Source organism: Natrix helvetica, assembly GCF_964273705.1.
Source record: "Natrix helvetica genome assembly, chromosome: Z".
Classification (NCBI taxonomy): Eukaryota; Metazoa; Chordata; class Lepidosauria; order Squamata; family Natricidae; genus Natrix; species Natrix helvetica.
Window position 1 is genome coordinate 115,011,409 of NC_138554.1, and position 21,820 is coordinate 115,033,228.

At 39.4% G+C, this 21,820-nt stretch overlaps 1 protein-coding gene across 1 annotated transcript in view; it reads left to right on the top strand.

Annotated features, from left to right (window-relative positions):
• The window catches only part of CUBN (cubilin), a gene marked incomplete at its 3' end in the record, with an annotated part of 191,788 nt that overhangs the window by 47,670 nt on the left and 122,298 nt on the right, over window positions 1-21,820 (top strand). The window contains 5 exon segments of the mRNA XM_081970672.1: window positions 8,208-8,394; window positions 10,768-10,928; window positions 12,644-12,825; window positions 13,446-13,602; window positions 14,606-14,793. Coding sequence (XP_081826798.1) covers window positions 8,208-8,394; window positions 10,768-10,928; window positions 12,644-12,825; window positions 13,446-13,602; window positions 14,606-14,793 — 875 coding nt within the window.

The following is a 21,820-nucleotide window of genomic DNA, read 5'->3' on the forward strand; positions in this document are numbered from 1 at the left end:
AAGAAAAAAGGTTTTTGCATTCTGTAAACCACCCCAAAATGGCCTGTTTTTTATGAAAACGGGCCCGTTTTTCCCCAAATAAAAGGCATGAATAGCCTTGGGGGGGGGGGGCTTACAGAGTACTCCTGGGAGGGTGGGGGGGCAAAAATGAACAAAAAATGGCTTTTTTTGACAAAGATACAATTTGTCTGTATTTGTTTGTTTGAGCTGTTCTTTTGTTCTTTCTATTGAATAGAATGTTGGAAAAGAATTATGTAAATGACATCAACATTCTACCCATCAGTAGGATAATTTGTTTTAAAAGTGGATAGATTGGGACTAGAATTTCTTTGGGGAGAAACTAGTAAAAAAAAAAAAGATGGAGTCTGGAAATGGGCTATATTCATCTGGAAGCTATGAAGAAAAAACAATTGAGAGGAAAATAATCTCCCATCAATTCATCCTTGTGTGAAAGAGTTGGGCAATGATTGGAAAGTTGTCAGCTCCTCCATACTTACCCTCTTCCCTTTCCATTCTGGTAACATGATCTAGAAGACAAGGATTTTAAAGAGATTAAGGCGGGGTGGTGGTGGAATTTAGGAAACTATGTAAGCAACCCAATTCAAAATTTTTTTACTACCGGTTCTGCAGGCATGGCTTGGTGGGCGTAGCTTGGTGGTTGTGGCAGGGGAAGGATACTGTAAAATCTCCATTCCCATCCCACTCCAAGGGAAGGATACTGCAAAATCCTCATTTCCTCCCGATCATCTGGGACTCGGAAGGCAGAGAATAGATGGTGGCAGGGCAATCATAGGTGGTGTTTACCGGTTCTCTGAACTGCTCAAAATTTCCACTACCGGTTCTCCAGAACTGGTCAGAACCTGCTAAATACCACCTCTTATGCAACCTTTCTTTGATTTTATAGAATATGTCTGCATGACTATGAGGTTTTTGAGAACAAAACAGATTTTATCAGGTTTTTATCCCATTCACTCTAGATTTTTATATTTCTTTCCTTTGTGAGAAAAAAGGCAGTGCTGGAGATCAATTCAATCATTTAGATTTTCTTTTTTGAGAATTGCATTGATCTGTAGCTATTGTCGATTATTTGTACCAGGAGCAAAACCAAACTTGCACCCAATTAACTAAATGATTTTCAACTATACTAGACAAAAGTTATTGGTATAGCACTCTGGGCAAAGCAGTTATGCTGAATGCCATAGCATGAATAGTTGCTTATATAACTTTCAGAGGTGTATTCTACATTTCCTTTCTCTGAGCATAGTCAACATTCAATGAGTCTTTTGGGAAATAACAGATTCCTCTGAACTGATAGCTCTGGAATAATATTTACTGAAAAATCTGGCAGTTATGAATGAGTTAGGAAATGAACACATACAAAAGCAGAAGGGTAACTAAAACAAAACATGAACAGAATAAAAACTCATCTAGAAATCCATTTTTACCAAAGTTGCTATACAAAATCAGATGTCAACTTTTATTAAAAGAAACATTTCTTTAACACTTCAACTTGGAAAAACTGCCATCCTTACTTTAAAATAATATGTACTCTGAATGTGTGTGCTTTAAGGTCTACGTAACTTGGTTTCATTGGTGTGGTCCATGCTATGGCCTTTGCAACAGAAGATGGCTTTCTAAATATTGCTGTACAGCATCCCTCTCTTTTTACTGCCTGGGGCTGATGAATATATTCTCTAGTATTTCTAAAAGGCAGTAGTTCCTTACTCACATGGTTAAGAATAGTTCTTTTTGTTGGAGTGGTTTAGTAGTCATTCTCATCTATTCATCTTTTTTTTTTGGTCTGCCTACTCATTTGTATGCTATAATATCCTGCTTTTTCTGCCAGTATCCTAGCTGGGGAAATGCTATCTTCTTTTTCCTTTTTTGCCCTGTCTCTGCAGCTGCTTCTGACTAGAGATCAATTTTATTCAAAATAAAGTTGAGCTCATAGATGACAGTGGCTTACTACTACTGCCAACTGTCAGTCAGGCTATACAAATAACTCTTACACCTATGCTGGTTTAATCTTGTTGCTTCTTTCTCTTATCCTTTTTATGTATTAAAAGGCTATTGGCATGGTTCTTAGTAACTCTGAAGTATATTTATGTAATTGCCATCCTTGGTGTGAATAGGTTTGCCTCCATCACAAAGCCAGTTAGGTATCATTAAATTAGTTGTAACAGAGCAGAATCTGATCTGGATCACTAATCCTCTAGCCTTAATTGCTACATTTGAAGATTTTGTTCAAAGTGATGCTAATTCTGTAGATTTCTATTTATATCATTACTAAATATTTCTGATGGACTAAAAAGAATCAAGGGTTGCTAATGTGTGTTGATCCAACCAATTTAGTCTTTGTCCCTGGTAAACCAATATTCTGAAATATTAGAAACATAGGATTCTAAGAAATCCTGCAAGTCTTTTAATCCAATCCCCTACCTAGATCAGGAATCCTCAGAGCACCCTAGACAAATAGTTACCTAACTTTGTTTATAAAAATTACCAGTAATGCAAGCACCTGTGGATCCAGAAAACATCCTTTCTAAATCCTCAGCATACTGGACTCAGTATTCCCGGTGCAGTCTGCCTGCTACAGGGTAGAACAGAATTATCAATCAGTTTTGTGATCTCAACAACATTCAATGCTTGACTAACACTTTTTACAATCATAGCACAATTGCTGTCTCATGCTATGGTTTACCAGGTCATGGCAATCTCACACACACACATAATACAGCAATTTTAACTAAGCTTGATAAAACAAGTGTTTAGCCTTTAATAGTTATGAAATTATAAATTCTTAGTTTTATTCATTTTCTGGTGTGCCTTACAATAACCCTTGCTAGAATAGTCCAGTCAAATCAAACTTGGCATTAGTTTAGTATTAGCTAAGTAATAAGTTCTTCTATTTTATTTGCTCTTTATAAATAGAAAGCACACTTCTGGCAGCCAAGATTGAAAAACTGTCATTTGGAGTAAATCTTTCCAGGATGGTGTATTTTTTAGTTGTCTTTTGCAACTAATTAAGAATCTACTTATAATAGAGAAATCCATTTTCATTCCTTCTTATTTCATCTTTCAGGCAATTTGGGATATATGTTTATATTTCAGAGATTCTAATGAATAATCTTAAAATAGAGGGCGAAGAAGACATTATGTTCTTTAGAGCAGCGATCCCCAATCTGAGAATAATGTCTACTTAGATCCGTGATGCTGAACCTATGGCACGCATGCCGCAGATGGCACAACCCGAGCCCTCTCTGCAGGCATGCAAGTCATTGCCACATCTCAGCTCCACCATGTATGCGCACGTGCTTCCCACCAGCCAGCTGATTTTTGGTCTCTGTTGCACATGAGTGGGAAACAGGGCACATGCAGGAGACATGAACACATGTGGGGGGGGGTTGCACACACATTCATGGGGTGGATGGGTGCAGTGCATACCCCCCTCCCCGAGGCCAGTTTTTGGTCCCATGAGGCTTCAGGGAGGCCTGCTAGGCCCAGGGGTGTGAAGTGTTTCATGCACACATGTGCCAGTGGGCAGGGCACATGGGGGTTGTTGAGTGCACATTGCATTATGGGTGTAGGCACATGCCCATGTGCTATCGCACACAAGCACACACTTTCAGCATTTGATGACAAAAAGGTTAGCCAACACTGACTTAGATGGTACCTAGATCATAAACAGCTGAAAGCAGATCTTTTTTGTCCAATGAAGGAGCATAAACTCAGGGTAGGAGATTTTATTTAAGGTTTCTTCAATGAATGTACAATATTTGAAAATGAATGCCATAGCACCTACAAAATCTTCCCTATTGTTTGCAGTCCTCTTCCCTGAATTGGTCAGATTAAATTAATTAATTATGTTGCCTTGTGTCAACAATGGCAATTCCAAGTGTCAATGCTTTCATTGCCTTCAGAAAAAGAATATGTTCTATTGAGGATGCAAGAAAATTTGGAGGAACTTACACATTGCTAATTCTCCAAGGAGCTATCCATATCCCTTGAGTACGGGAGATCAGATTTTAAAAAATCATCAATGATGCAAGAATCTTTATTTGGCATTTAGAATAATGAACGTTTTACTTTTGGAAAACAGATGGAAGGAAATATGTCTGCCTCATTTTTCCTAGCTTTGTTGTGCAAGCATAGATCAGCAAGAGGCAGCCAAATAATGTTTTAATCTTCTGTTGTCTGTTTTTACAGTTTATCATCCAATAGTGTCATTATCCTTTCTACTGTAGAGCTAATCTGATTATTTGGACCGAAAGCCAGCTAGATCTTTTCATTTTTGTATATTGAAAAAACTTTGTGCACATATTATTCTGTACAAACATTCTTTTCTTTCAATATGTAATTCATGGCTCAGGACCTAGTTACCTGCGGGACCGTATTCTGCCCCATACATCCCTACGACCTATTCGCTCGCACAGAGAGGGACTTCTCCAGGTGCCGTCCACTAGACAATGCCATGGGGCGGCGCCTAGGAGCAGAGCCTTCTCTGTGGCGGGCCCAGCCCTGTGGAATGACCTCCCCCCGGATATTAGGACCACTACAGACCTCCGCTCCTTCCGTGTTAAGCTCAAGACCCACCTTTTTCAAATATCTGGCCTGGCCCAACCATAACTTCGTTACGCTCCTGAGGGGTTTTTTAATTTAGCAATTTTATTTAGGGGATTTTAAACTGTGTTTTAACTGTGTTTTTAGCTGTGTTTATTGTCTTTCACTTACAAGTCTACTCTCCTCCATGCACAAATGTAATAGCCCTTGTTTTTTCGTATGTATGTGTGTCCTATGTGTATTTTATCCTTTGATTGTACGCCGCCCCGAGTCCTTCGGGAGAGGGTTGCGGCTAATCAAATAAAATTTGATTTGATTTGATTTGATATGTTGAAAATTAACACAATATAAGTTTTTCTATGATTTTGTTAACATAGTAAAATATCTATGGGACTGTGGCAGAGGTGGGTTGCTCCTGGTTCGACCCAAGTCGGGTGAATCGGTAATGGCCGTGGCAGGAGGCTCTGCCTGGATGCTTCTGTGCATGCGCAGAAGCATCACACGCGAGAGCAAGTGAACCAATAGTAAAAAAAAATGGAAACCCACCACTGGACTTTACCCCCAACAAAAAGTGCAAAATAAAACTTGTTTTTAATTCACATTAGGAGCGTTCAATCCAATAGCTGAATGCGGCATTACCAAAATGTTTTCCTTGCTTTAGTGAGAAGTATGGGCAACAGACGACTTACTGTAATGGTTTTGGATAGAACTCCAAGCAAGAAAGCTAGCCAAGCAGGATGTTCATATTTAATTTTTTTAGTCATTTGTATTTAATCTCTTGTAGCCATTGTGCAATACTGAGCAAAATGCTTGCCCCAGCCCACTTCCCATTGCTCCTTAGATTTTTTAAATCTCTTTTTGACTTCTGTGGAAGTCTCAAATATTTTGATCAGAAGTCAGCTGATTCCTTTTGGGAAAGTAGAATTCTATGCTCCCATAACTCTATTCATATGTTATTATGAAAGGATTATAGGAGAATAGGAGAACAGGATGTTTCCAAATATAACATTTATAGCATTTTCAAGGGATCTTCATGCAAAGCCCTTCATATTAACCAGTGAATATAGCACTTTTTCCCTGCAAATTATTTAAAATAACTGAGTTTTTTTTCCCATAAGTGTGATTATTCTTCACAGCTGAACACAATTCTGAGAACAGCTGTAGCTGCTTTAAAGAATGACAATAAGGTGCTAATTCCTTTTGGGGTAAATAAAAAACTATCTTTTCAAAGTAATATCTAAACCATTGTATTATCCCAAAATGAATCTTCTGTTTATAAGCCTCTCCCTTTTTATCATCTCTTCCTCTTTCTTTTTCTTCATGTAGGAAGAAGCAAAGGTTTTTTTTATCAATAGAGCAATCTATCTGGAAGCATCCTAAATTTTTACAAACATTAAAATTAGAACTGTTTGACTTGGGGGAACTTAACTGAAATTATTTTTATACAATATGCAATAGCTTTTTAAAATAGCAGAATCAGAAATTAAACACTGGCAAGAGGATTTTAATTTGGTATTGGAATTTGGTGGGATAAGCAACTCTCACACAATCACTTGTTTTTTTAAAAAAAATGTGCTAAGGAATGCCTTGAATTGTTGGGAAAGTCATATGAGTAAGAAGAGTCTTCCACTTGGATTATAATACAGCTTTTTATCAGATTTGTCATCTTCCAAGTTTTGGTATGTCCTTTCACACAAAGTAAAAAATAAATTCTAAAAAAAATCTGATTGAAATTAGAAACCAGGTTTATTTTTGTCTCGTTCAGATTTGTTTAATTATGGTAAGGTAGGGTAGGGTAGAGTAAAGTAGGGTAGGTTAAAGTAAAGTGGAGTAGAGTAGAATTCTTCATTGACCAACTGTGATTGGACACTCAAGGAATTTGTCTTTGGTGCATATGCTCTCAGTGTACGTAACAGGAAAAAAGAAAAAAACATTCATCGAAAATCATAAGATACAACACTTAATGATATTCATAGGTTACTAATAAGCATCAAATCATATTAGGAAACAAACAGAGTAATATAAATTGTAAAAATACAAGCAACAAGGTTATAGTTATAAATGGGAAGCGATAGGTAATAGGAAGGATGAGAAGAATAATTGTAATGCAGTCTTAGTAAATAGTTTGACAGTGTTGTGAGAATTAGTTGTTCAGCAAAGTGTTGGCATTCGGGGAAAAACTGTCCTTGTGTCTAGGGCACAAAAAAGTATTAAGAAAAACAGCATTTCTACTAATAGTATAGCACTATTAAACTGAAATGATTTTTAACCTGAGTCACCATATATTTTGTCCATTGCTAATGTTTCATATAAACATACATCTTATTTCAGATATTAGAAGACACTGTCTTTTATTATTTTTATTGACAATGAGAGATGGGACTTTCCCAAAGATGGTTTTCAGTTCTATCCTTTTTGCAAGTTCTGGTATTCAATATTTATAATTACAGGTGGTCACATAGTCAGCCAAATGTTTAGACTAGTTTCAGGGGTGGGTTCCAGCTGGCGCTGCCAATTCGCTAGTGTACATGCTTCCAGCGGATGCGTGCTCTGCGTGCATGCACACTTCAATAGAAATTGTTCAGCAAGATGGCGGAGCCGACGGCGCCAACTGGGGAACCGGTTCTGGGGCGTGGCAGGTCTGGGTCGCTGCCTGTTCCAGCAACCCAGGCTGCCATACCACTACCAGTTCAGCTGAATGGTCCGAACCGGTAGGAACCCACCACTGACTAGTTTTGGCATTTTTGTGCATCTATCAAATACTTCCCAAGAATCTGAGAAAGGCAGATGTTTAATTATGTTAAAGGTATTATCACAGGATTCAAATTGTTACAGGTAAAGTTGCTTTATGCAATTGATTGATGATGATTTTGTCAATGCTCATAGTGTTCAAGTGACACTCCAAATGTTTGGGATGGCAGCAAAAGCATCTATTACTATTGGTACTATTGGAAAGCATATCACTATCTATGCTTTCTTTTGCCACAGTCGTTCTAAATTGCACATCTTTATATTTTGCGTTTTTCTTCAGATTTTTCCCTCCGATATTGGAATGTCCATTATCTACTATCTAGATTCTTTTGTCTGTCTCAAAAGAGGTGTCAAACTCAACTTCATTTAGGGCCACATGAGGGTTGTGTTTGACCTCAGGGGGCCGGGGTGGGCATGGCCATCTCAACGTCATTTGTGTCAGGGGTGCCTGTGGTGGCCCAAGTGCTCGACCAGCGAAAACTGATTCCTGAGTTCCATTTTCGTCTCTGACGGCCTCCTGCAATTCTCTGCCAGTGAAAACAGAGTTCAGCAGAACTTCACATGGCCCTCACGAGCTCTGGCAAGCGGTGGGGGGGGGGGGAGATGAATAGGTGTGGCAGACAACTATTCATCTTCTGGCTGGGCAGACTTGTTAGCCTGCAAGAGAAACTATTTGCCAGGGCTGACAGCATTCCTAATAAAGGAATCTTTTGAGTTCATGTCAGAGGGTTTGTCATGTTTGGGGAGCTGGGTCAGAACAAGCATGCAGAATACTACTGGACCTCTAGGGCCAGTTTATGCAATCTTTCTTTGATTTTCATATCTTAATGCTTTGTGATATTTGTGATTACTATTATTATTTTATCAATGTACTTCCTTTTTTATTTCTTTTCTAGTATGTTCACATGAATATATGAACGCCTCTGGTGTGCTAACGTCACCAAGCTACCCAAATAACTATCCAAAGAAAATGGTATGCATATACAAGATCCATGTGGCAAACAACAAACAAATTGCTTTGCATTTCACCAATTTCTCTTTGGAAGATGACGCCATGTGTCTGCATGATTATCTTGAAATTAGGCAAGTTGATTTCCATTTGACCGTATTTATACCTCTGAACAGTTAACCACATCACTTCCTGGAACTGTAAGGAGTCAAATCAATCAATCAAAATAGAGAATAGAAGGTACCTCGAAGGTCTTCTACTACTACTCTCTGCTCAAATAGAAGACCTGATATCATTTTAGATAGGTGGCTGTCCAATCTTTATTTTTTTTAAAAACTGTACAGTACTGTAATAGTATTTGAAACTGTTTTATGCTCTCATTTGTTTTTACCCTGTATCCCATTGCAACCTGGAACTATCTTCTGGTCCTCTAGAACAGGCATATAAAAGAATTTAAATAAGGAAGGGATTAGGAGCATTCTACCTCAAAGGAATGCATAAGATCAAAATACCACAAATTTGTGAAGCTTTACTGATTTCTTAAAAAAAAAAAGCCAACCCATGGAAGATGTAGAATTTGCATTTACCATATGTTTTGGTGTATAAGATGCACCCCCCCAAAATAAAATAGGTGGAAATGTTTGTGCATCTTAGAAAGCAAAGGTTGCTGAACCCACCAGCCTCTGCCTCCCAGCAATTTGCCTCCTTGCAGCAAACAACCTGGTCAGCTTCAGCGCAGACTGATTTAGCAGGAACAGCTGATTGGCAATTGGATCAGCCTCCTGGAATACCACCTATCAGCTGTTCCAGGCTGTGGGGATCACCACCGCCGACTGCCGCCCATCACTGCCTCTACCGATTGCTGCCTCCACATGCTCCATTTTTGGCCTCCACGTGTTCCATTTTCGGCCTCTGTGTGCCCCATTTTCAGCCTGTTCCAGGTGGGGATAGGTGGCGGCAGCAATCCCCACCTCCTGGAACTGGCCAAAAACGGACCTTGCGGAATCCGAATATGGAGCATATGGAGGTGTCAATAGATGGCAGCAGTGATGGGTGGTGGCGATGGGCGATGGAAGTCCCTGCAGCCTGGAACAGCTGATACGCAGTATTCCAAAGGCCAATCCAAACGCCAATTAGCTGCTCATGCTAAATCAGACTGTGCTGAAGCTGACCATGCCCTTTGCTGTTTTCCTCAATTGTCGGTATAATACTATCACACTTCATGCTACACTGTATAACTGCCCTTGCTAAAAGATAAATAGATACAATAGATAAATTCTATTGTACAACAGACTTCCTATTCCTATCCCTAACAGTCAGACAATATTTTCTATTCCTCTTCTTTCTGCATTGATAAATAAACTATTTTTGCTGACACGGATTTCGGCCAAAACTCAAATTTCTGTGAGAATGAGTGAGGGCATGAGTGAGCGAGTGAATGAATGAATGTTGCCTTTTTTGGGGAGGGCAAAATTTCAGAAGTGATTTGGTATTGCCTCCTTAGAGGCCACTGTAAGGAGGCAATACCAAATCACTTAAAATCATCCTAATGACAGCAAATTCCAAAAATCAGTTAAGCATGTTTTTCCCATATAAAAATTAAGAATTATATTATCAGAATATTAAAATTTTTGATTATAATAATAAACTATAATACAAACTAAACTTAAATAAAATGTGAATAGAAAGAAGGAGGAAAAGTGCAAGAAAGAAGAGAAAGAAAAGAAAGAAAAAAGTAAAGGTATAATAAAGGGAAAAGAAATGTATAAAAAGTGAATTCTAACTTTCCTCATAACCATAAAGACGTTAGTGGCTCTCCATCCCTTCCATCCCTTTATTTCTTCATCCCATATTTCATCTCTATCTACAGTATAAACAAATTCATAAAACATCATCTTTTCAGGCCTGATGTCAGCATATATTTTACAGAAGCTTGCCAGAATAATACATCTTTTTTAAATCTTGGTCAAATAAACCAACTTTATATTCCTTCCTTTTACTTTTAAACATTCTTAAAATGGTTTCTGTAAGCAACTTTTTGTTTTGTTTTACTCAATCAGTGTATAGAACTGCATCTATGTAATAGAATGAATATTCCTTTGAATATGTTCAGATTCCTTCTTTAATCTAGTGCCTTAATGTGTCTAATTTGGTGCCTTTGTGTGTAAAATCACACTTGGCCAAATAAAGTATTCTATTCCAAATAGTTGGCTGGAGCTTATAGAAATGGTATTCCATAAAATTAGAGGTCAAAGAAGACTTTTATTTTATTAAATTAGCTATATTTAGTGAGAAATTAGTCCTTTACTCTTAGTGGAATATTTCTAGTACTACAGTACAAATTGCTTTAATATTTTTCTGCTTTTATTTAATTGTCTTTAAATGTAAAAGTGTTTAAAAACAATTTTGTTATTGCTAAGTATTTAGTTGGCACTTTGTAAGTATAATCTTATTGGAGATTCAAGTTTAATTATTTTTTCCTTTTTTTGTATATTGATTTTTTAAAGAAATGGAGCTTTTGAAACATCTCCTTTGCTTGGGAAGTATTGTGGCTCCTCGTTGCCTCCTGTTACTATTTCCCATAGTAATAATCTGTGGATAAAGTTTGTGAGTGATATATATTTAACAAGTACTGGTTTCTCAGCTTATTGGGATGGAACATCAACAGGTAAAATCAAAATATAAAATGTATCAGGTTATTCTCTAGCAAGTACAAAAAGAAGAGAGGATAATGGATTTCTTTCATTTTCCTTGGCCATTTCCCTTGATTTCTTTCTCTTTTTTACAATTACCCATATCTACCCCTTTAACTTTTAAACCTGGCCTATTCAGATCTAGCCATAATCTTCCCGATATGGAAGAACCTGATGTGGAAAACCCCCAGACATTTTCATAAGTAGACTCACAATGATAGAATACTATTCTAAGAGAGATTCAGCAGTGTATGACCCTATGCAGGTTAAAAATTATGGCAAAAATTAAGGCAGAAGAAAATATTTCATTCCTGGTTTGCATTTTTAAATTTCTCTCTTTGCATAATGTCATTGGTCACCATTTTAAAAATACAGTTGCTGTACACACATCTTCAAAAAGGCGTTGTGGGCAGTAAGTACGCATGCAGGCGCTGTGCGTGCACGTGCTGCACGGGGTTCGTGTGGTGGACACCCGGCCCCATTGCACCGTATCGGTTGCAACGGGATCCAGGACCTACCACTGGTTGCTTGGCTCAGGGAGAGTGGCTTATGTATATGTACAGAAACCCCAGTATATCAAGCAGGATACTCATCAAAGCAGCCTGGCCTTGACTTGAGGTTCCCTAGAGACTAAATGATTATTCTCAGTGAGACAAAGCATTTTAATGAAATAGGCTATAGGTCAGCGATGGCGAACCTTTTTTGGCTCGCGTGCCACAAGTGGGGGGAGCGCAGGGGGGTTGTGTGCGGGCGTGCTGCACCCATAATGCAACGTGCAACCCCCCCAGTGCGCATGCGCGCACAACGCACAACCCCCCCATTTTTACATGCTTTTTTCGCCCTCCCCAGGCTCCAGAGGCTTTATAGGAGCCTGGGGAGGGCAAAAACAACCTCCCCCGCCCCCCGGAGGCCCTCTGGAGGCTTCCCTGAAGCCTTCGGAACGCTTAAAACCACCCTCCGAGCAAACCGGAAGTGATTTCCGGTTTGCTTGGAGGGTGGTTTTAAGCGCTCCGAAGGCGTCAGGGAAGCATCCGGACGGTCCCTGAAGCCTTCAGGACGCTTAAAACCACCCTCCGAAGGCGTCAGGGAAGCCTCCGGAGCCTGGGGAAGGCGAAAAATGGCTTTTAGAAAGGTGAACTTGCGCTGGCCAGCTGACAGGGCAGTGCCACGCGTGCCCTGACAAATGGCTCCGCGTGCCACTTGTGGCACGCGTGCCATAGGTTCGCCATCGCTGCTATAGGTATATGGACTCTCTTATTATAGGCTTGATGATTTATGGCTTTAGGTCTACCCCAATCAGTTCTGTGGTATATAAATGAACAGATAATAATTTATGCCATTTTTTTAATGGAAAGATTTCCTAAATAAAAGAGTTACACAATCGACAGGCAGAAAATTAGACAGATCTGCATTCTTACATTTCTCTCTATAAATGTCTATATGGACATTTAAGAAAAATTACATATGTTGACTTTTAGTTGGAAATTTCATTTCTCCAATTTCAGAAGTGGATAACAAGTAATTATCAATATACTGAAAGTTATAATAAGCATAGGTTTAACCTAAAAAGTAATTATTACTAATTCCAAACTATGCTAAAAGTAAATAGACACTACATAGTACTAGCAAAAAGAAAATGATATAGAATTGGTCAATTGTCATTGAATTGGAATTTTCTACTTATTTTCAGGTTGTGGTGGAAACCTTATAACTTCTTCTGGAACATTCATGTCTCCCAATTACCCTATGCCCTATTACCAAGATGCGGAATGTTATTGGCTGCTGAAGTCAAGTCATGGAAGTGTGTTTGAAATCTATTTTGATCAGTTCCATTTAGAATCACATCAATCCTGTAACTTTGATTATCTTGCTGTAAGTCTAATTTTCTCTGAGTAAGGATGATAATAGTCAATAATAATAGCTGAAAGACAAATTATTTATGCAATGTAAGTTTTCCACTGCGGTAGTAATCTCAGATCTATATTTCTAGAAGAAAAAGAGTACTACCCACATCTGCCATGGAGAAGTACAGAAGAAATCAAGGTCTATTTTGGGCACTCTGTAACTGGCTCACATATATTGCCATTTTCAGTGTCCTGCAGTCGTGTGAACATAATTTATGATGTTTTTGCATAATTTCCAGTTTTCAGCAAAAGCCATCCAGTAGCAAACCCAAAGTTTGACAACCGCTGATGTAGAGCTATTCTAGCACACAGTGGTTAGAATGCAGTATTGCAGGCTAACTCTGCTCACACTGCTAGGAGTTCAATTACTTCGATCTTGACCGGTTCATCTAGCCCATTCATGATTTGGCAACATTTAAGAACACTGATTGCTTGGCTGATAACAGCCTAGGTCATATTTCCAAGAAAGCTACATGAACATATCTATAAAATAACCAGAAGCAGACTTCAAACCTCCCAAAAATATTGTTTATTTTCTATATATTAATATTTTTTTAAAAAAATATTTATATATCCCAATAACCACAGGTGTATGATGGCAACAGTAACAACAGTAACATTTTAGGCAAGTTTTGGGGTAATCAGATCCTGCCCACAATGCGTTCTACTGGCAATAATATGTATATACATCTAAGGACAGGCCCCTCTTTAAATGGAAGACGTTTCCTTGCTCATTTTAAACAAGGTAAGTTGAAATATTTTAATTAAGTCCTACCAGCTCAGATACAATACATTTACAGAATCTTTGAATGAACATATAGTACTTTTTAAAAGTGTGGATGTTATATTTAGGATAACAGGAAATTGTAATCTTGAATTGAAAAGGAGACCTGACTGATCTAATTATTGTCCTAGCTTTCTTTTAGAAATTCAGGACAATGTAGTTTTTTTAAAAAAATTGCGCTATCATTGTAAAAATGTATGTTTGTTTGTGTGTGTGTGGGTGGGTGTGCATGTATGTACATGTGTGTTCAAATTAGCCTTGATTCCTGACAATTTGGCAGAAGTAGTTTGCAACTGCTTTTTGCCCAGATTTAGAGAATCAGTAGTCCAAAGGCCCTCAAATAGCTTATATGCCTAAGGGGACTAGAATTTAATAGTGCCTCCCTCTATCATGTTAAAATGGTTAAAATGGGAGATACAATGATTTACTAATTATGCTGTACCTGAAAAAAATCTCTAAATTATCCAGAATTATCTTGGTTATCGCCTTATGTACGGTTGTTCTTTTATTTCAACTACCTATTATTTCAGGATATTTATTCAAATCACAAAGTCCCTTGCTATTTATCAGAAAACCCTGCAAGCAGCCTAAAGCTACAACATCATTTCAAGTAGTCTAGATATTATATTCATGACCTTGTCTTTTCAAAATAACATTTATTGAGAGCATGGAAGATGAAAAAGAATTTGTTGGAGAAGATCAATGGGTGGGATTCTTATCATAAAATGTTCCTGATCCTTTTTTGAAAGTCATTCTTACATTAAAGGTTATTTGCCTTCTTAAGGTTTATTTCGGGCTTTAGAATTCTGTACTTTATTTCAAAATTAAATATGTATCCCTTTTTGTAAGTTCATCATATCAAACACCTAACTACTGATTGAACTTACTGATCCCAACAGATTCTTTACATTCTTAAAATAGAAATATAGAATATAGAAACCATATATTTTTATTTTCTTCCAAGTTTGCCAGGGAATAGTAATTGCCAACCATTCCCAAGGCATTTTGGAGAGTTTGGACTACCCTAACAACTACCCTCCAGGTTTATATTGCAACTGGACCATCCAAACTACAACTGGTAACACCCTGAACTACAGTTTCCAAGCACTTAGCACGAAAGGGGGTGAGAGGTGTGAACATGACCATTTAAAGGTATGAAATGCAAATGCTATCCTATATTTTGAAATATAGTATGAAATATATAAGGACTCGGTGGCTTAGTAGCTAAGATCTTGAACTTGTCGATCAGAAGTTCAGCAGTTCGGCGCTTCAAATCCCTAGTACCGCGTAACAGAATGAACTCCTGTTACTTGTCCCAGCTTCTGCCAACCTAGCAGTTTGAAAGCATGTAAAAATGCAAATAGAAAAATAGGGACCACTTTGGTGGGAAGGTAATAGTATTCTGTGCGCCTTCGGCGTTTAGTCATGCCAACTACATGATCACGGAGATACCTTTGGACAGTGCTGGCTCTTGGCTTTGAAAAGGAGATGAGCACCATCCCCTAGAGTTGGAAATGACTAGCAAATATGTGCGAGGGGAACCTTTACTTTTACGTTTATTACAATACAATAGCAGAGTTGGAAGGGATCTTGGAGGTCTTCTAGTCCAACCCCCTGCCTAGAATAGATAACATCCTCAGTAACATAGGTGGAATGGGAGCTATTTGTATATGGTAGCTTGATTGAGATATGGTTTACTCAGAATTGCAAGCACAAAATACAGCTTAAATCACACATAGTTCCTATTTAGTAAAGATTTTGAGAAAAATATTTATACTATTTGGGTCCAAGTTATTTACAAATACAATAGCAGAGTTGGAAGGGACCTTGGAGGTCTTCTAGTCTAACCCCCTGCCTAGGCAAGAAACCCTATACCAGCGATGGCGAACCTTTTTTGGCTCTCGTGCCACAAGTGGGGGGAGCGCAGGGGGGTTATGTGCGGGCGTGCCGCACCCATAATGCAACACGCGACCCACCCAGTGCGCATGCGAACCTGTGTCTGTCAGGGCACGCGAGGCGCTATCAGGGCATGCGAGGCGCTGCCCTGTCAGCTGGCCAGCGCGCATGCGTGCGCTGGTCAGCTGAGTTCGCCTTTTTAAAAGTTATTTTTCACCTTCCCCAGGCTCCAGAGGCTTTATAGGAGCCTGGGGAAGGTGAAAAGAGCCTCCCCCGCCCGGAGGCTTCAGGGCCTGTCCGGAGGCTTCCCTGAAGCCTTCGGAGTGCTTAAAACGACCCTCCGAGCAAACCGGAAATGACTTCCGGTTTGCTCGGAGGTGGTTTTAAGCGCTCCGAAGGCGTCAGGGAAGCCTCCGGACGATCCCTGAAGCCTTCGGAACGCTTAAAACGACCCTCCGAGCAACCCGGCACTTCCGGTTTGCTCAGAAGGTCGTTTTAAGCGCTCCGAAGGCTTCAGGAAAGCCTCTGGATGGTCCCTGAAGCCTCCGGGGGGGCGTGGGAGGCTCTTTTCACCCTCCCCAGGCTCCTACAAAGCCTCTGGAGCCTGGGGAAGGCGAAAAATAGCTTTTAAAAAGGTGAACTCAGCTGGTCAGCGTGCTCATGCGCGCTGGCCAGCTGACAGGGCAGCACCTCGTGTGCCCTGACAAATGGCTCCGCGTGCCACTTGTGGCACGTGTGCCACAGGTTTGCCATCACTGCCCTATACCATTTCAGAAAATGGCTGTCCAACATCTTCTTAAAGACTTCCAGTGTTGGGGCATTCACAACATCTGGAGGCAAGCTGTTCCATTGATTAATTGTTCTAACTGTCAGGAAATTTCTCCTCAGTTCTAAGTTGCTTCTCTCCTTGATTAGTTTCCACCCATTGCTTCTTGTTCTACTCTCAGGTGCCTTGGAGAATAGTTTGAATCCCTCTTCTTTGTGGCAACCCCTGAGATATTGGAACACTGCTATCATGTCTCCCCTAGTCCTTCTTTTCATTAAACTAGACATACCGAGTTCCTTCAACCATTCTTCATATGTTTTAGTCTCCAGTCCCCTAATCATCTTTGTTGCTCTTCTCTGCACTCTTTCTAGAGTCTCCACATCTTTTCTACATCGTGGCGACCAAAACTGAATGCAGTATTCCAAGTGTGGCCTTACCAAGGCATTATAAAGTGATATTAACACTTCATGTGATCTTGATTCTATCCCTCTGTTGATGCAGCCTAGAACTGTGTTGACTTTTTTCGCAGCTGCTGCACACTGCTGGCTCATATTTAAATGGTTGTCCACTAGGACTCCAAGATCCCTTTCACAGTTACTACTGTTGAGCAAGGTACCACCTATACTGTACCTGTGCATTTCATTTTTATTAGATAGTGCCCAATGTTCAAGTTTGTCAAGTTCCTTCTGTATCTTTAGCCTATCTTCTGGAGTGTTGGCTATTCCTGCCAGCTTGGTGTCATCTGAAAATTTGATGAGTTCCCCATTTATTCCCTCATCCAAATCATTGATGAAGATGTTGAAGAGTACTGGGCCCAAAACAGAGCCTTTGGGTACTCCATTGCATACCTCCCTCCATGTAGATGCAGTTCCATTGAGGACTACATGTTGAATACGGTTGGTCAGCCAGTTACAAATCCATCTGGTGGTGATGCTGTCCAACCCACATTCTTCTACTTTATCTAGTAGTAGGTTATGGTCTACCTTATCAAATGCCTTACTGAAATCCAAGTAAACTATATCGACGGCATTCCTCTGGTCCACTAATATTAAATATATCACTTCTAATAGAGGAAATGTCTTTTTGTTCCTTCCAAGCACTGCTTTCTGTTCTTCCCAAGCCATATTTTTGCAGCTTTTTCATAAGTCAAAAATGAACACTTTTTAGTTTGATGGCTATTATACGCAAAATAAAAGCTCACCTTTTATTTGCTTTAGGGCTTTTTTTAGAGGTAGCTTCTTCTTTTTATTTAATTATCCTGATAAAAGTCAACATGCATCCAGTTGTTTAACATTTTTTGCCAAATTTTGATAATAGAATGTCTCCAAATATTACAAAAATGGCACTGGGAGTAGCCTATAGTTTATAAAGTACTAACTGCTCACCATTTTCTCTTATTTAAAAAAAAGCTGTTAATCTCTATCTCAATTGTGATTTGTTATAATATGGAACAGAAAAGGCAAAGTTACCTGAAATTAATTTTATCACTATTATTTTAAAATATATTTTCAAAAGCTTTTTTAAAAACAAGAAGTTTGATAATAAAAATTGACTAGTAAAAGGATAATTACAGATGAAAACTGCATTGGCTCCCTACAAATTGAAGCATACTTAAGAAGGTCAGCTTTTTCAAGGCTTCCCCATAAGGGGCTTTTATTGAACATACAACACCCCACCTCTTCTCTTATGCAGCATTAGCTTATGCATCTGATCCTTAAATAGTTAAGAATTTTAGCATCAGGCCATCTGAAGCAGAAGTGAAACCACAGTAGTAATCTACAGGATGCAAGAAGAAATGCCCTCTAATTATAATAAGCCTCAAATGACTAACATACTGTTTTTCCATGGTGCCACCAAAGAGATGGGGGAGGGGTCTCAGACAACTAAATCCCAAAATGAATGACTAATGGCTTATTTTTAGTTGTACGAGTTTCTCAGCTCACACACCCTACCATGTCACTGCAACGTGCCTTTTTCCTCTATTGCAAGAGAACAATTGCAGTCCTCTGCCACTGTAAATTGTGTTGCTCGATCCTAGAAAGGGGAAATTTGGTCTCAGATGTATAAATCCCAACTGGTGGACAGAAATCATGGAAACTATTGCTACAATATCTAGAATGCTCCAAGTTGTTTATTCCCTGGTTGCCACAACTCCCGTTTTTTTTAATGTACATGTTTGACTCATGAAGTGAGTTCTCATCAAAGGAGAAACAACAGTGTTAACCATGTTTACTGATTAGGAATTGGGGGGAAAGTTTTCATATGCTTTCCCAAATAATCCCAATGCAAGGAGAGGTAAGGAGAAGTAAAGGAACATCTAATAGATAACTGACAGGCTTTTGAATGATTATGTATCTATATGAATAGATGGATGGATGGCTATGAATGGATAATCAAAGGAGGAGTATGTGTACATACATACTCATCCTTTGATTACCCATCCATATCCATTCATCTTTTTTGTTATGTTGAGGTATTTCCATTGTGTTCTTTCTTTATTTTATTGTTCTATTATTTTACTTCTGTTTGCACTCTTTTCCTTTTTTCCTTTTTATTGCTCTAAGCCTCCAAAAGTTGCCCCATGGAGAGATAGGAAACAAACAAACAAACGAAAGTACAAATGCTAAAAAATGTAAAAAAATAAAATTCAGATTTACAATCCAATACAATAGAGCGTTTGAAAAGACTTTTTGACTGGAAGAATTACCACCATTTTGGGGGATAGGACTCTTGCACTTTTAATAACAAGCATAATATTGCGCAATTTTAGTGCTCTTTGAATTTGGTTGATTTATTAAAAACATTATCCAATAGATCAGGGCTGTCCAACCTTGGCAACGTTAAGACTTGTGGACTTTAACTCCCAGAATTCCTCAGTCAGCAAAGCTCTGGGAATTGAAGTCCACGAGTCTTAAAGTTGCCAAGGTTGGAGACCCCTGCAGGGACGTGCAGTCAGGGGAGGCAGGGGAGGCAGAGCCTCACCGCTATCATCATGAAAAGAAAAAAAAGGGGAAAGGGAAAAGGCACACATGGTCCGATTCCCTGCCTTCCTGAGTCAACATGAAGGGGACCGCGGACCGCGCTCCGCCGGCTCGCACTCCGCGGTCCCCTTCATGTTGACTCAGGAAGGCGGGGAATGGGACCACGTGTGCAGGAGGCAGAGGCTCCCATTCCCCGCCTTCCTGATGACGTCACCAGCCTCACCAGCCATAAGCCTCACCGCACGTCACTGGACCCCTGTAATAGATAACATCATCAGTGAGAGTGAGTGTGGGGCTGCATATGTTTGTAGTTAATGCATATAATCAGGGAGCAAAGGCCACAAGTAGAAACTGGAAACTGTTTTTATATGTTTATATGTTGTACATTAGAATTGCTCTGTATGACATACATAATGTATAAAGGTAAAGATTTTTCCTGACCTATAATTTCTGATTCTAGGGGGCAGTGCTTATCTCCGCTTCTTAGCCAAGGGAGCCAGTGTTATCCAAAGACATTTACATGATCACATGGATAACATTATATGCCGAGGCATACAGAATGCTGTTACCTTCCTACTGAAGTGGGAATAATCCATACTTAGTACTTTCAATCCCACAGACTCTTCCTCAAAATAAACAAGATCTTTCTTTTCACTTTTTGCTTAGAACTAGCAGACAGAACCCTTCTTTGCTTCAGCAGCTGTCTCCAACTTCTATTTATTGGTGGGGTGGTTTTTTTTTCCATTTCAAAAGTGTCATTCATGAAAGTTGGCATTCTTTATTATTAGTTTCTAGACTTTTTCTGGGACTGCGAGTTAAAATTTGGTACAGTATAAATCCAACCTATGTGTTTTATTTTTTCATTTGATTTAGAGAACTTCACTGGCAGAACTCTCTACTCTGTCAAAGCCTTATTGCAGGAAATACCACAGATAACTCCCAAGGTTTCTGGAGTAAATTTGCATTTTTTGGCAGTGACTTTTTTTCCTTTAAACCAGAATTTTTTAAAATAAATAATTCATGTAGTCCAGTCATGTGGGTGACTGGTTTTGCTTCTTACCACATTTGTCTTAGATTAACAGATTGTCCAAATGAAGCATGCCTCGTTATGTGTTAGACTACAACTCCCACCAGTTCTAGCCAGCATTGTGAGATTAGGGAAGAATGTTTTAGGTTGTATAATAATGAATGAAAGAATAAAATCTAACATTTGTTAAATGACTAGTGGGTCATGTAAAAAAACTTCCAGATTCAGCCCTATAAGACTCATGGGAAATTACCATGAGGCTGTAGCGGGGGGGGGCTGCTAGGGGTTTACTCGGGTTTGGGAGAACCTGCAGCTAACATTATGGCCAGTTTGGAGAAATCCAAATCCCACCCTTGTCTGGCCCCGCCCACCCCGCCACCTCCTAGGAATTCCCCACATGGACTATTTTGGATGCAAGGTAAGTGCAGGGCCCGTGTGGAGGCTCGTAGGGGGGAAAATGGGCCTCCTGGAAGTTCCGAAAGGCCAGAAATGCACCTGTTTCCGGACTTCTGGAGCTTCCAGGAGGCCCATTTTAACAGGGGAAGCAGTTTTTGCCCTCCCAGAGCCTCAAGGAAAGCTTCTGGAGCCTGAGAAAAGCCAAAACAGTCCCCTCGCCATAGTGCAGGAGCCCCACTAGGCCACGCCCACCATGGCCGTGCCCACCCAGCAACTGGGTAGAGAATCCGTTGTTGAAATTTTTGAATCCCACCCCTGGGCTGTAGCAACTAAGTTCTAAGGGTGAAAAACAGCCACAAGTTACTTTTTCAGTGCCATTATAATTTAGAGAGGTCACTAAATGAATGGTTGTAAGTCGAGGACTATCTGTTTTCAGCTTTGTATTCCATCGCATGACACTACTTTTGGGCTCCAGTTGAGATCAACCTTAAGGAAGGATGAAGGGTAGTCAGAGTTAGATAGCCACTGTGCTGGATTTGTTGAGAGCTAAATATTGTTCCTATTAGTTTCAATTAAGTTGGACAGAATAATATTATTTGGAGCACACAATTCTCCCTGGGGCATCTGGTGGCTGGAAAATAAGCAATTTCGAACTGTATATTAGTGGTATCCATAAAATAAAAGGGCTGGATTTGCACGGGTACTTTTTCAATAAGGAAAAACAATTCTGATACTTTTTCTTTTGGAGACCAAGTTTAATGTCTAAATAATAAATATTAGAGAAATGTCTGTCTTTCCCTTCTGCAATCATTACTTTCCATCAATGTCTTCAGGCAAAATATAAAATGAGAAAGGGTGAATATCATCACTCTGGAGTGTTATCTTGAAAATGCTTTTCGGAGGATTGAATAGCCATCCAGATATCCAAAATAACACAACTGTCCTTTTCTTTTCTAAGCACTGCAAAATTCCAGCAAATGCAATCCACTTTAGCTATCATTGAGCTTTTTAATATTTGCAGCTGTCTTATTTTCAGTTGAATTTAATAATGTGTTCCCTTGCGGACCAAACTGCAGCAGTTTGACATGAAATTATTGTCTGTTTGCGAAAAAT